General features: G+C 41.1%; 1 protein-coding gene across 8 annotated transcripts in view; it reads right to left on the bottom strand.

Annotated features, from left to right (window-relative positions):
• Nucleotides 1-15,723, bottom strand: part of LOC137325201 (receptor-type tyrosine-protein phosphatase F-like) — a 521,369-nt gene that overhangs the window by 26,174 nt on the left and 479,472 nt on the right. For all 8 annotated transcript variants that reach the window (XM_067990027.1, XM_067990026.1, XM_067990031.1 and 5 more), the window contains 3 exons: nucleotides 7,774-7,893; nucleotides 6,554-6,708; nucleotides 2,256-2,541 (listed from right to left, as the gene is read on the bottom strand). In XM_067990027.1, coding sequence (XP_067846128.1) covers nucleotides 2,256-2,541; nucleotides 6,554-6,708; nucleotides 7,774-7,893 — 561 coding nt within the window. The remainder of the gene's footprint in view (nucleotides 1-2,255; nucleotides 2,542-6,553; nucleotides 6,709-7,773; nucleotides 7,894-15,723) is intronic.

The following is a 15,723-nucleotide window of genomic DNA, read 5'->3' as shown; positions in this document are numbered from 1 at the left end:
CCCTTGAATATAGGTCTAGCATACCCAAAAACACTCGCTGTTCAAGTGAAATGTGCATGGTTGGCATGTATGTATCAATATCAATGGTTGCCATCTTAATCTGTAAAAATTCTCTAACATTTGGGTTTTTCTTCAATTAAATAGTTTCTTCAGTCATTAAGTATGAACACCAAGCAGGTTATGAGAAAAACACTTAACTATTGTAGTGGGAATGTTTCACATTTCAACAGTATGAAACACAGAAAATAAGTATAAAATACTTTAGTTACTGTTTCTGCAAAGCTTTAAGGAATTTTTCTCCAGGCTTCAACATTATCAAAGATTCTTGATGCACTGAACATTGGAATTTTTCAAACTGCTGTTTCACTGAGATTTCACTAATTAGTAGCTTAATGGCTTTTCTGCTTCTTGGTCTTGCTTTTTTATATATATCTCTATCTATCTATATCTATATACATATCTATATCTATCCATATATCTATACATATCTATATCTATCTATACATCTATCTATATATCTATACATCTATCTATATATCTATATATATATATAGATGCAGTTATAAAGTGCAGTGCATTACAACCTTTTAAATAAACTACCGGTCTTGAACCAATAGCAGAAAAATAAGATTTCTTCAGCTCTTTGCTCGACACTTGATCAAGGAAACATTGCTTCGGCTCCGCACATTGTTCTAAGTTTTCATTACAGCATTATTAACCCTTAAAGCTACCTGTATGATTTGTTTTAAGTTTGCTGACTCTTCCTAAGTGAAGTCCCAGGTACACAACCCACTGTTTAGATTAGAAACATAGAAAATAGGAGGAGTAGGCCATTCGGCCCTTTGAGCCTGCTCTGTCATTCAATATGATCCTTCTTACAGCCTCTTCCTTCCCTCAGCTGTGCTGTTTCATGTTCTGTCAACGGTTACTTATACACTAACTTTTAAAAACAATATTTTTTTTAAAAAAAGAACTAAATATGATGAAATGACTCGAAGGAAATACTTTTGAAACCTACCGTGCCACGCAAGGTTGGGGTTTTTCAACTGTCTAAATCTTTTGCCTACATAAAAATATTTGACAGTCAAAATATAATTAATTGTGCCAAGTGTTTTGAGAATTTTTCATGTGATAAGAGGGTGTATATTTAATTTGTGTTAGATTAGCTGCTGACTGCTGAAAGTAGTTAAACCTTCATGGACAGAGCCCTCTCCCTATGCTCAAAAAGGGTCTTCCACGCTGCTATTCTTACTGAGCCCTGGCAATTTTACATTCAGTTTACAGCAGCCTGCACAAAACCTGCACTTTGAGAACCAGCAGCACGAACAACTGACTGACACAATTTAAAAGGGCCTTTAGATTCACTAGGATGATGCCAGAATTGGAAAATCTAGGGGTGTATTAAGTGGAGCAGAAAACATTAAGGAGGGAATCTAATACAAGTATCAAAAATTTTTGAATGGGTGTGAGAAGCAAAATAGTGAAAGATTATCTCCAGTGAATTACTAATACGGGGACATAAATTTAGGATGTGTACTAGAAGCACAAAGGTGGAGATTAGACTTTTTTCATGCAGAGGGTTATTAGACTATGGAATGCATTACCACAATTGTAAGCTGAGTCAATCGCTACAATTCAAGGAGAATTAAATAAATATATGAAGAATAAAAATGTTAAAGTGGGGAAAAGGAGAAAAATGGAATAAGGTTGAATAGCTCTAATCTAGCACCGACAGAGGCATGATGGATTAAATAGCCACCTTCTCTACTGAAATTTCTGATTTTTTTTGTTTTGAGAAAAAAACATATTTAGAATATAAAGCAGCATAACATGTTCAGGACTGACACAAGCACAGGTAGTGTGTAGGGTGCAGATTCAATAACCACCCTGTTACTTTCTTGCTCTCCGCCATGTTGCTACAGGGATATGCTGAATGACGGCCTTACAAGGAGGGGGGAAAAAAAAAATCACAGAATGAATGAATCACCACCAGGCCAGTTGTAGCTCAAGAGCAGTGTTTGCTGAGGCTTGGCAACAGTCATGAAGTGAAGTGAGAAAGGGGAAGCATCAAAAAGGATGCAAATTAGGAAATATCATACACTTAATATTTTTGAATGTATTTTAATGGTTTCTGTAAAGACAAGCTTAAGACTGATTTCAATGGCTACTTGAAGGGCTCATTTGCCCATCTCTTTTCAGATCACACTAAATATAATGTCAATGTATGCAACTTATAAGCTGGCTGCAACACTGACCTTGAATTCCAGCTCCATGGCTGTGACCGTCTCTGCTGGTGGAACCTGGCTGAGTTTCTGTATGTGGGCGTAGAGACTTCTTGCTGGAACCTCAGTGTTTCCACATGTTGCTGCCTCGAGGAGGGCCTCGTGGATGAAGATATACTGATCTTCTGTCTGCACCATGTAATTTCGCTGTGCTCTCATGCAGGTGACATGACCATAGATATCAACTGTTTTCTCATGTTTCATTCGTTCTAGCATGGCATCGATCACGACAAAGCAGCCAGTTCGACCCACGCCAGCACTGTGCAGAAGGAATACACAGTTACCATGAAATATTAAATCACCTATGGCAAGTATGGTTGTCCTCATTCTTTGAAAGAAGTTCAACCTCCATAAACAATCAAAAAAACTGCAACAGTGCTTTAGGTGTCAGCCTTGGCTCAGTGGTAGTACTCTCGCCTCTGAGTAAGGTTCAAGCCCCACTCCAGAGACTTGAGCATGCAATCTAGGCCGATACTTCAATCCAGTAATGAGGGAGTATTGCAATGTTGGAGGTGCTGCCTTTTCACTGAGATGTTAAATTAAATTAAATGTTTGGGTTGGAGCTTTCCTGATGTGGTCAACTTTTATTTCTCAACCAACACCACTAAAACAGATTAACCATTCATTTATCTCACTGCTTTTTGTGGGACCTTGCTGTACACAAATTGGCTTTAGTGTTTGCCTACATAACAACAGTGACTACATTTCAAAAATATTTAATTAGCTGTGAACTTTGGGACATCCTGCGGATGAGAAAAGTACTATAATCTGATTCACTCCGCTTGATATCAAGAAACGGCTGAATGCACTCAACACAGCAAAGGCTATGGGTCCCAATAACATTTAGGCTTTAATGCTGAAGACCTGTGCTCAAGAACTAGCCGAGCCACTAGCCAAGATTTTCCAACACAGCAACAGTGCTGGCATCGACCCAACAATGCACAGAATTGCCCAGATATGTCCTGTCCACAAAAAGCAGGACAAATCCAACCTGGCCAATTACTACTCCATCAGCCGACTCTCTATCAGCAGCAATGTGATGGAAGGAGTTATCCACAGTGCTATCAAGTGGCACCCACTCACCAATAACCTGCTCATTGACGCTCAGTTTGGGTTCCGTCAGGACCACTCGGCTCCAGACGTCATTGCAGCCTTGGTCCAAACTTGGACAAAAGAGCTGAATTCCAGAGGTGAGGTGAGAGTGACTGCCCTTGACCACAAGGCAGTATTCGACCAAGTTTGGCACCAAGGAGCCCGAGTAAAACTGAAGTCAATGGGGGTCAGGGGAAAAACTCTCCAGTAGTTGGAATCATACCTGGCACAAAGGAATATGGTTGTGCTTGTGGCTGTTGGAGGCCAATCATCCCAGTCCCAGGACATCACTGCAAGAGTTCCTCAGGGCAGTGTCCTAGGCCCAACTGCCTTCCCTATATTTATCAATGAGGTTGGAAGTGGGGCTGTTCGCTGATGATTACACAGTGTTCCGCTCCATTTGCAATTCCTCAGATAATGAAGCAAGACCTGGACAACATCCAGCCTTGGCCTGATAAGTGGCAAATAACATTTGCGCCACACAAGTGCCAGGCAATGACCATCTCCAACAAGAGGGCGCCTAATCCCCCTTGACATTCAATGCTATTACTATTGTCAAATCCCTCATTATCAACATTCTGAGGCTCACCATTGACCAGAAACTCAACTGGACCAGCCACATAAATGCTGTGGCTACTGGATCAGGTCAGACGCTGGGTACTCTGTGGTGAGTGACTCACCTCCTAATTCCCCAAAGCCGCTCCTCCATCTACAAGGCACAAGTCAGGAGTGTGATAGAACACTTGCCTGTATAGGTGCAGCTGCAACAACACTCAAAAAGCTCGACACCATCCAGGACAAAGCAGTCTGCTTGATTGGCACCCCACCCACCAACTGAAACATCCACTCCCTCCACCACTGAGATACTGTGACTGCAGTGTGTACAATCTACAGGATGCACTGCCGCAACTCGCCAAGGCTTCTTTGGCAGCACCTCCCAAATTCGACCACCTGGAAGGACAACGGCAGCAGGAGGATGGGAACACCATAATGACTTGGATATCATAGAATCATAGAAATGTTACAGCACGGAAAGAGGCCATTCGCCCCATCAAGTCTGCGCCGGCTCTATGCAAGAGCAATCCAGCTAGTCCCACTCCTCCACCCTATCCCCGTAGCCCTGCAATTTTTTTTCCTTTAATGCTTATCCAATTCCCTTTTGAAGGCCATGATTGAATCTACCTCCACCATCAACTCAGGCAGTATATTGCCATTCCTTCATTGTCGCTGAGATAAAATCGTGGAACTCCCTACCTAACAGAATTGTAGGAGTACCATCAAAAGGACTGTAGTGGTTCAAAGAGGAGACCCACAATCAACTTTCAAGGGAAACTAGGGATGGCCAATAAATACCAGCCATAAATGTTCATTTTCCCAGAATGAATAAACAAAATCTAAATGCATGTCCTCTCCTTATAATAAAGGGTCTCTACCTGAAATGCTTATCAAGCGGAAACATTAACCTAGTTGCTCAGATCTTCATGGGCTGGTAACTTTGTGCTGTCTATTATCAGCATTTTGTTTTTTGAAACAATGCAAACCACTCACTGCATATTAATAATTCTCATCTCTACTATTAATAGGAATCTCAAATTTTGTAGTGAAGTAAATTACTACAGAAACAAATATCTTTTTTAATAAATAGTGCAGTTATACTGTCACTTCAAAAGACTAATGCGCAGAAAAAAAGTACTTCAGAACATCAGACAAGTTACAAAGCACAGAACAAGGAAGGATGCTGTATAATTTCCCCCAACTCACTATTCTTCAGTTTTGCTTAGGCACCGTTTTTAGCCTACCTTATATGTTATGAACCATTCCTTGGCTATAAAGGTAGGCACTCAGGTCCCAGGGCTCCCCTTTGGAACTGGGATTAGGAGACGCAAAAGCATGGTGCTGGATGACTTGTTCTTTGTTTTCCCCCCATCTCTGAGTAAATACCTCATTTTTTCCCCACTCAGTTCTCCCCCCTCCAACTGAGTTCGAAAGCTTGATGTGTAGGAAATAAGCAGTGATTCTTTTATCCCACTGCACTAACAGAACATCTTAGTGCAGTAAATTTAAAAATAAAAGTAAGCTGTTTTCTCAGCTGAGTAACACATTTAGTTGGCATCAATGTGTGCATCACCATAGATCAAAAATTTAATAAGCAGAGCAGGTGGCTTGTAACATTAAGGTTGTGACATGGAAATAACTGCAGAAAACTGTACATGGACCAAATAGATTCTCAATAAAATAGTCTCTTCAGCTTTTTCCCATAAAAGTACAAGTCAACCAAGAAAATTAGTAAAAGCCGGTGAGTCCCCAGCTGACAATTGCGTGCCCTGAATAAGTAGATACTTGGGCTTAACTTAAGCTGTGAGTATATACAATATTCTCTTTCTTGTGTTGGAGAAAAAAACCAGAAATACATGGATGGATGATGGAAAAATCAAATGTTGAAAGCACAAAATTGGTGGTGCATTAGCAATAGTGAATATTTATGTACTTTTGTACTTCGCAATTGATACATTGTTAATCTTAAAAAAAAGGAAAGTCAGTGACATTTGGATTGTCAACAGATTAACCAGACTGTCACTTCACTCCACGCCATCTGGACTCAGTTCACAGAGACAAAGAATCCCATCGAACTTCCTACCCTTTCACAGACACCCTCTCGCTACGTGCCTCCCCTCGCCCCTCCCCACAGTTAACCCCATCCCAAATCAGGCCCCTTTCTCCCCCCTCCTCTTTTATTAACAATTGGTTCTCACTATTACCATCCATTTCTACTGCCATCCATTTCCCTCCACTGCCATCCATTTCCATCTCCCATCGTGGTTGACATCCATTTTCTGCCAATTGGTCAGTCCCAGTGCTAATGACAGGGATTGTGGCTCATATATACGGTAGACGGGAGCTCCTGTTTACCCCTATAGTTTTCAGATCCCTCCCTCAATGTCAACCATTGGAGCTTGGAGTAACGCTGAGGGGAAAAACTGGTGCAATAGCAGGAGTGGGCCTAGGGCTGATTCTGACTCGGCTCCTAAAAAGCTGAAAGTCAGTGTGAAACGCAAATGGCTGGCACATCCTATATATTTAAACACAAGGTCATACAAGAACGTCCAAATTATTCACCTCATTTTATAATAATTGGATGTATATCATTTCAGTTCTAGAAATATTTCAACTCTGCATACCTGCAGTGAACCACCATGGGACCAGCATCTGGGGGATTGCATGCTTTAACTCTCCTCAGGAAGGCCAATATTGGAGTAGGGTATTCTGGAACGCCATGGTCTGGCCAAGCCATGAACTGGAACTGACGCACTTCCCGCTTCTCACTTGAGCCATTCTGTTGAGAAAAGAGCATTTCTAAGCTGACTTATGAATGAATCTATCTAAAAGTATGTACATATGGTGTAAGACTACAGAAAATAGAGTTTCTCCAATATTCAGGATCTCTAACCAACACTATTTATCTTATCCTTCTACAGGTGCAGTACCTGAAGGCTAATATAAGAGGGGCAATTTTGGGTGGCAAGGGTTAAGAGAACTGATCATTGTTGAGGAGCATCTACTGCTGGTCCTTTAGTAACTGAAAAATCCAGGATACCCATTGCTACGTTCTCCTTGGTTGATTTTCAGTTTCACTTTAATATAAACTCCATATAAACACTCCTAACCATATTCACGGCCTTCCCCTCGACCTTGCCATCTCACGTGGCTTCTTTACTCCCATTGTCTCAATCACAGACAAAGAAAGAAAGACTTGCATTTATACAGCGCCTTTCATGACCTCGGGGCACCCCAAAGTGCTTTACAGCCAATGAAATACTTTTGAAGTAGTCACCGTTGTAATGTAGGAAATGCAGCAGCCAATTTGCGCACAGCAAGTTCCTACAAACAGCAATGAAATAAATGACCGGATCATCTCTTTTATATGTTGGTTGAGGGATAAATGTTGGCCAGGACACAGGGAGAACTCCCCTGCTCTTCTTCGAATAGTGACATGAGGTCTTTTACATCGGCCTCGATTTAATGTCTCATCCAAAAGATGGCACCTCAAAAGTGCAGCAATCCTTCAGTACTGAGCAGAAGTGTAGGCCATCTCTGATCTCTTCCTTGTATCCCTCACCACTCTGGGTGCAGAGTCATTTGTCATCAATTTGCATGTATTTCAAATTGCTGTGTCCTCTTCAGGTGCAGACACCAGAGAAACCATAGAGGAAGCTTGGGAGCACCTCTATTCAGGCGCAGAATAGGTCAAAAGGATTAGCACCTCCTTTAAATTTGCATTGCGTCCATAATTTAGGTGCTATTTGGGAGCAGAGTAGAGGACATGCCTATTGCTTATCTACTTACTTTGTGCACTCATATAAACAGACACACACAGAGAACACAAAAAGAGATGTTGTACCTTATATAGTGCAAATGTCCGGACAGAGTACGTCGCTAGTTCCACCGTGTCCAATATGGTGACTTGAATCATTCCATAAGTCTCTGTGCCACGGCATGGCCAATATTGATCACATTTCACCTGTGGAAAATATCAAATGATCAATAAAAACAAAAGCACAGGGGACCTGGAGGAAAGAGGTAGTGATCAGCAATCAACATAGCTTAGAGTTTGATAAAACTCCTGACATATATAGCTGCTGTCTATCAATTAGAGGTGGAACTTAAACCAATGACCGAAGCAATGTAAAAAATAACTACAGTACACACATTAAAATGCAACGTTAATGTGTATTTCATGCTACTATAATGGATATTTGCTCATGTATATATCGTACAACACAGGCACATCCATGTATGTACAGGCGTTAACATGGATACACATATAAGCTATTCAAGGTCACATCTTCTTTGTTTGTGATTCATTACCATTTATCCAGTACACATTGAATGTCCACTCAAATAGATTTAGTTTTATTTTTTAAAAGTAAAATAGTTTGCATGTGTTACTTATATTATGTGGGATTAGGCCCTTAAGGGAATACCTCTTGTTAAATGAACTACAAGAAGCTAAAATCACATCAGATTTAGCCATTTATAAACAAACTCTCAAAGTAACTCTCAGCAAATCCACTCTTAGTATGGCAGCTCCTACATTTGTAACTCATGCTGTGCTGGATATCTCATTTTGAGTGCTGCAATACAAGGGCACTATCTTATGTAACAAAACTGTTGCCCAAATGCTGGCATTTGGTAAATTTATTAATTAGGTAAACAATGGGGGAAAAGTTGGATAAGGGCCGTTTTTGGGCACAGGTAGCATGATGTACTATTACCCTACGCCCAATGGCCCGTGCGCAGGCAGGATGCAGGATGCCCGCTGGAGGACTTACCTGCAATTAGTGTTCCTTTCCGGGCCTTGCATGTGGAATCAATGCAATTTGCACTTTCCACCACCAGAGGGAGCTCAATCTCGTAAAGGGAGGATGCTTCTTAGCAATCTCTTAAAGGTAGCTGGTACCTGTTATATGCTGAAAATAACAGTCTACTGTCTTCACGGAGTTTGAACAGATATCAGACATCGCACACGTAAAACGCAAATGCAGGTCTCATCCCTATGTTTACACACTGATGAGTTACGTTGAAACATCGAATAAAGGTTGCGCACTACTAAATCCCACATCCTCCAATCTGCACACCAGACCTCACCAATCTGAGTTGGTACCAGGCCTGCGAGAGTGCATGCACCAAAGTTCTCTGCTAATGCACTAGAGACCTTGGTGCAAGAGGTGGACAGAAGGAGGGACATCCGAAATCTGCGGGGGGCAAGAGGCCCTACAGACATATATCGAAAAGGCAGTGGGAGGCAGCAAGGGACGAAGTCAATGCCAGGCGCACAGTGTCATGAAGATGGACGCAGTGCAGGAAGAAGTTCAATGCTTTAACATAAGTGGTCAAGGTGAGTGAGGTCAACTGTCAAGTGGCGAGTGGTGTCTTATACCAACTGCACCATGCACTACACCCCCATCACCCACATACCAACAAACTCTTTCCATCAGTACTCAACTCTTCCAACCAGATGCTTCCTCTCACCCTTACACATTACCACTGTTTCAAGCCGCCCACCCACAACTCACAGGCCACACACAATGGCAGCTATTCAACCATGACAGGCACATCAGCCAGACACACGTGCTTTCTTGCAGGAGAAGGTGGCGCATATCAAGAGGCAGCAAGTGGCAGTGGCATTTAGCCCCTTGAGCCTGTTCCGCCATTCAATGAGATCATGGTGAACCTGTGACCTAACTCCATATACCTGCCTTAGCCCCCTTGGTTCACACAAATCTATCAATCTCAGATTTAATTTTCACAAGTGAGCTAGCATCAACTGCCATCTGCAGAAGAGCGTTCCAAACGTTTCCCACCCTTTGCGTGTAGAAGCATTTTCTAACTTCACTCCTGCACATCCTGGCTCTAAATGTTAAGACTATGTCCCCGCGTCCTAGTATTCACGTGTAGGAGACCTCCAAAAACAGTTACAAATGTCTCAGCAGCCAGAAGCAATAATCAAGCTACTAACCTGTAAATCCTGCACGGTCCCTTTAAATAGCACTGGTTGGGGGGTCCTCCAGGTACTCTAAGACACGTTCAGATGGTCGGGGTTAAGACTGTACGTTGAGTTAAGCGTTAAGTCCCAAAATGATGTCTATCACTTTAAATCAGCGTTTCACACTGATGAACGCCATTTTCTCCCTACTTTACATGATTCCAGATTGCGTTATTTGCGCCTGCACTAACCCCTATTGTTTTAAAAAATAGATGGACTGCAGATTTCCATTCAAGATTTGCTTAGTCTTATATAGAGAATATTTTGCAGCTTTTATTCCGTTTCTTTATGAAACCTAATGAACAGGATTATCCTGCAACAATTAGTTTTCATTCATTTTCAATAGCATCAGCAGGTATGACTTTAAAAGTCTGTTTCAGTAGATTGACAGTTGAGCAACAGGCAGTAAATAAACACAGGGAGAAAATGTTTCCTAATGCAGTAATTAAGCCTTTCTCATCTTTATTTGTGGTTGTGGATACTCTTAATACACATTGAATCTCTGCAATGAAAATGCAGTAATCATGCTGACACTCAAAGGGTTAAGGAATCAGGCACTCCAAAGGTTGCATTACGAGGAGAGATTACACAAACTACGGTTGTATTCCCTGGAATTTAGAAGATTAAGGGGTGATCTGATTGAAGTTTTCAAGATCTTAAGGGGGACTGATAGGGTAGATAGAGAGAAACTATTTCCGCTGTTTGGGGAATCTAGGACTAGGGGGCATAGCCTAAAAATTAGAGCCAGGGCATTCAACAGTGAAGTTAGAAAACACTTCTACACACAAAGGGTGCTAGAATTTTGGAACTCTCTTCCACAAACAGCAGATAATGATGGCTGAATTGTTAATTTTAAATCTGAGATTGATAGATTTTTTTTTAACCAGAGGTATTAAAGGATATAGGGCTAAGGTAGGTATACGGAGTTAGGTCACAGATCAGCCATGATCTCATTGAATGGTGGAACAGGCTTGAGGGGTTAAATGGCCTACTCCTGTTCCTATGGCAGTGTGATGAACACTCAGCTGCATGTTGTCTAATCCTATATAACCAGTCTCACAATCTACTGACAGAGTGTCTCTCGCAGAACATAAACCGTACTAGATGGCCTGCCGCACTCACACAGAAATAATCCTAGCCTAAAGAAGGGAAGAGATTATTTTTTAAAAAGCAACTGTTTTCCTAAACAGAAAGCCAAAGGGATTTGGAAGATCTAGGCCTTGAGGACACTCCAAAGCTAGGATTTTATTGCTCTGGCAGAGTAGTAAGACACTTGCATTTTATTGAAGTGCGCTTTAAGTTTAGGATGAGTGAATGTCTCATTTGCCTTCGTGTTCAGCAAAGTGTTAAATTCAGATAGGCCCTGCAGTTCTTTGGTAGAGGGAGATCTGAACTATCATGAATAATTGCAATGGAATTTGATACAATTCAGATACAAGATCACAGTCTATTTGCCACAAGATAGCAATAGAATTTCACACCCTCAGCATCGAGAAACAGTAAGACTGAATGGACAAGAGTTTTTTTAGAACTTTGCAACTTTCCTGTCTCCCAAAAAAATGCAAACCAGAATTATTTCAACAAAATCAGAACAGAATGCGTAAGGGGTAAACACATAGCATTTGCAGTTTTTCTCTTATTTGAAAAATACATAGCATTGTCATTCTAAATACAAGGCCAGGCTTATTCTTTTAAATAAACCTGCACACAATAGCCTTGGGTCCCATGCAAAAATTTCTGGGATATACCAAATCATTTAGACAAAGTGGTAGATTGTCAACTTGCCACCTGGGCGGAAAACTGGTGCGGCAGATTGGCTGTCCGTTATGAAAATTGGACTGTTTCTAAAATGGCCGGCCAATCCGCAATGCCAGTTTTAATTCCGGGTGGCAAGTTGAAAACATACCCCCCAAAATATGGAGGGGAAAAGGGGAGACACTTTTCTTATGCTTGTTTAATAATTAAATAAAAAGTAATGATTTTACAGAATGTGTGCGGTTTTAAGAAGAGCTGCTCTCTACCCAGAATGTGGTGGTTACATTGTGTTAGTGCCAACGCTAATTATGATTAGCGTAATTTTACTGGCATTTTAGTAAATTGCACTTTAATTATTGTAGAAATGTTTCTAAACAGAGGAAGTGCTTCATAATTAGTGCTTCATAGTTCCAGACTACCACTGATCACACATAAACAGATGATTCAGATCTGTTGGAAAAACAAAAATTATTTTCTCAGGAGGAACAATAATTGCTTTTACAATCTATCATGCTAAACCTAAAAGCTTTGAACACCTATGAGAGGGGCAAAATATGCAACTCTCAAGTTACTTAAGAGTCTACTACAAAAATGAGCCAGTGAAAAAGGCTGCCTCCTGGAGATCTGCAAGGCATGGATTTTACATCTTGAAGTGAGGTGTCTTAATCGTTAATGACTGCTGCTCATGACTCAGGAGCAGTCTCACAAGTGGAAATAAAAAATGGATTTAAATTAGCTATGAGGTGAGGTCACCAAGTTGTTACTTAAACTCAGTAAACCCAAAATATATTTCGCAACCCCAGTCAAAAATGTTAAATTCTAAATATTTGCTTCTTTGTGTGAACCAGGTTTGGGCTGCATCATTTGCTACTGTGAAGTCAACACCCATATAAAAATGAAACTTAAAAAATATTCAGTGCAATGAAATTACAACATTTCTAACACTGCACCTATATAAATTAGATAGGCAACATGTGCTGAGGTGACATACTGGCACTTGTCAACACTGTTTCTGTATGAACAATGAAGCAGACTTTCGTTAATGGGTAGACAGCTAAATGCACACTGGATCCATTTGCTTATATAATTTAAAAGCAGATTAGATGGGGCGATTTTAACCCTACCCGCATGGCAAGAAACCGAGTGGGTGGGCACTTAAAATTGGTCGGTTGACTTATCCGCTGACGTCCCACACCAATCTGGCTTTCTGGAATTTTAACCTGCTCTTTTGAGCAGGCACCAAGGACACCTCCTGAAGCCAGCGGGGTTCTTCTTTAAACATGCAGATCGGTGACGTCATCGGGCGCTGACTGCAATTTAAACTGGTGGGCTAAGTGGATATATCCACCCATTAATGGGTGGATATATCCAGGTTTTCAAACCGATGATTATCATTTTAATATGTGATCCATCGTATGCTGGAATTTGAAAATATTTTCTGTTAGCCATTTAGATTAAGTTTAGCCCTATGAGTACTGATAAGTGTCTGTTGTAAATATCTTAGCTTACCTAAGTTTGCATCCATAAAAATAAAGGTCTGCAAATTTTTGATCAATATTTTAAATGTTCTGTGTGAGAACTGGAATACATATGAAACCATGAACAGACTAATGTGCTGTTGGTGGAAAGACCACTGTCATACCACAGAGACATGGGCAAAAATTGAGACTGCATTATTCAAATATTCATTGATTTATTGATGCAGTTTTAGTGTTTTGTAATTAGATACTGCATTACAGATAAGGTATACATTTTTAAATTGGGGTCCCTGGACCTTAGGGTCCGATCAAGGAATTTCTAAAGTCACCAGATTTCTGAATTTTTCGAATATTATTTATTCACTAGCACTTTATTTTTCATGATAAATGAGAAATATTCAAACTATCATATCTCTCATATTACATTATATATATTCTTGAGACTTCCTGCTTGCCAAGCCTTTTTCCTGCAGTCATGATTTGTGACATTGGTAATGGCTAAAGGTAACGCCTAAAGTCTAAAGATAATGCTTTCTTCCATTACTTTCAATCGGTAACACGAATGCCTTTTATTCACTACTCCCCTCAATGTTGGTGCTGTGCTGCAAGTCACCCAGGTATGCTTGCCATTTTTTTTCTATCACAACAAACATAGCTAAATGACATACCATTTCCTCCGACTAACTGTGAGCAAGCTCACAAGAGATTCACTTAGTCTTGCATATAGCACACATTGCCTCCAAGTGCCACACTTACTTTTTGTAACACTTTCCTCCTCACACTTTGTAGGTTACATCCCTATTATCATAAAACAACATAACCTCCAACCAACCGTGAACAAATCCACAGAAGATCTGCTAAAATACATATATTTATTGAATAGTGGTTCTCTTGTGGTGTTGCTCAAGGCAACTCTTTGGGTTTTGGGTGATGGGTAGTAGGTTGCAGTGAAAGAGGAAAGGAATGCGAATGGGTTGGCACTCCACCCCTTGCGAGGACTGCTTCCAAAGCCCCAGACGCCATGGCTTCCCCTTCAACTTCACTATGTGCATTCTTCTCACAATGACCCATTTACTTAGTGTTACCCATCCAATTCCCTGCTCCTTTTCGCAGTCATCTCTCCTGTCCCCTCTGCCTTTAACCACCTTCTGCTTATGCTTCTCCTGTTTAGTCACAGCCCTCTTCCCCTCCATATTGCCCGTACTCCTTTTCCTCTCAATTTCTTTTTCCATCCCTCATTTAGCACAGAACCCTAGCCCTAAAACTCTGAGCCCAGCATTATGGCTTGTCTTCACTGGTTTCCCACCACTGAGCCAGGGAACTGTGTTTAATTTTCAAAAGTGTACTTGGTGCTTATAATGTATTTAGCAACTGTACAGTTGGCAGATACATCATAAGTGTTGGGAAACCAGTGAAGATGAGACAGCAGGCACAGAACAGGAGAACCCCAGCAGGTTTAGGGGCAGGGAGCAAAGATGAGGGTCTCATGGGAGGAGGCATTGCCAGGAAAAGTGCAAAGGGGAGGCAGCAGGCCTGGGAGCAGGGATGAGAATAGGAGGCCAGAGGACGAAAGCAGGAGACTATGCCAGGAAATTAGTGGAAAATAAATTGTGCTGGTGGCAGGGGGTTAGGAAAAAAAGAGGGGGAAGCATTGTCTGAAATAAAAGCACAGAGAAAGGGAAAAAAAATAGAAAGGATGAATCAAAACTTATCCGCAGGTCTCAGAGTTTGGAGGACTCGAAGTCAAATGGTGGACATTAAAAGCAGCAACGCAGGTTAACAAAGCCATAAAAAGTGCAAAGCGCTGGGGTTCTTTTCGAGAGGAACAGAATTCAAAAGCAGAGAAGTTATGTTAAACTTGTATCAAACCTTGGTTAGACCATGCTTGGAATACTGTGCAGAGTTCTAGTCTCCATATTACAAAAAGGATATAGAAGCACTGGCGAAAGTAAAAAAAACATTGACTAGGATGATCCCGGAACTGAGAAGGTGCAATTATCAGGAAAGAATGAAAAGGCTGAGGCACTTTTCTTTAGAAAAGGAAAGACTGAGGGGTGACCTGATTGAGGTCTTTAAAATTATGAAAGGGTTTGATAGGGTAGACGTAGAGAAGATGTTTCCACTTGTGGGGGAGTCTACAACTAGGGCCCACAATTACAACAGTCACTAGTAAATCTAATAAAGAATTCAGGAGAAATTTCTTAGAAACATAGAAAATAGGAGCAAGAGTAGGCCATTCGGCCCTGCTCCGCCATTCAAAATGATCATGGCTGATCGTCGAACTCAATACCCTGTTCCCGCTTTTTCCCCATATCCCTTCTTTACTCAGAGTGGTGACAATATGGAACCCACTACCACAAGGAGTGGTTGAGGCGAATAGTATAGATGCATTTAAGGGGAAGCTAGATAAGTACAAGAGAGAGAAAGGAATAGAAGGACATATTGATAGGGTGAGATGAAGTAAGGTGAGAGGAGGCTCGTGTGGAGCATAAACACCAGCATAGGCCTGATAGGTTGAATGGCCTGTTTCTGTGCTGTAAAATTCTGTGTATATCTATGAATGATAGGTAGT

Source organism: Heptranchias perlo, chromosome 9 (genome assembly GCF_035084215.1).
Source record: "Heptranchias perlo isolate sHepPer1 chromosome 9, sHepPer1.hap1, whole genome shotgun sequence".
NCBI lineage: Eukaryota > Metazoa > Chordata > Chondrichthyes > Hexanchiformes > Hexanchidae > Heptranchias > Heptranchias perlo.
The sequence above is the reverse complement of the archived record's forward strand: the minus strand, read 5'-3'. Positions and strand labels throughout refer to the sequence as shown.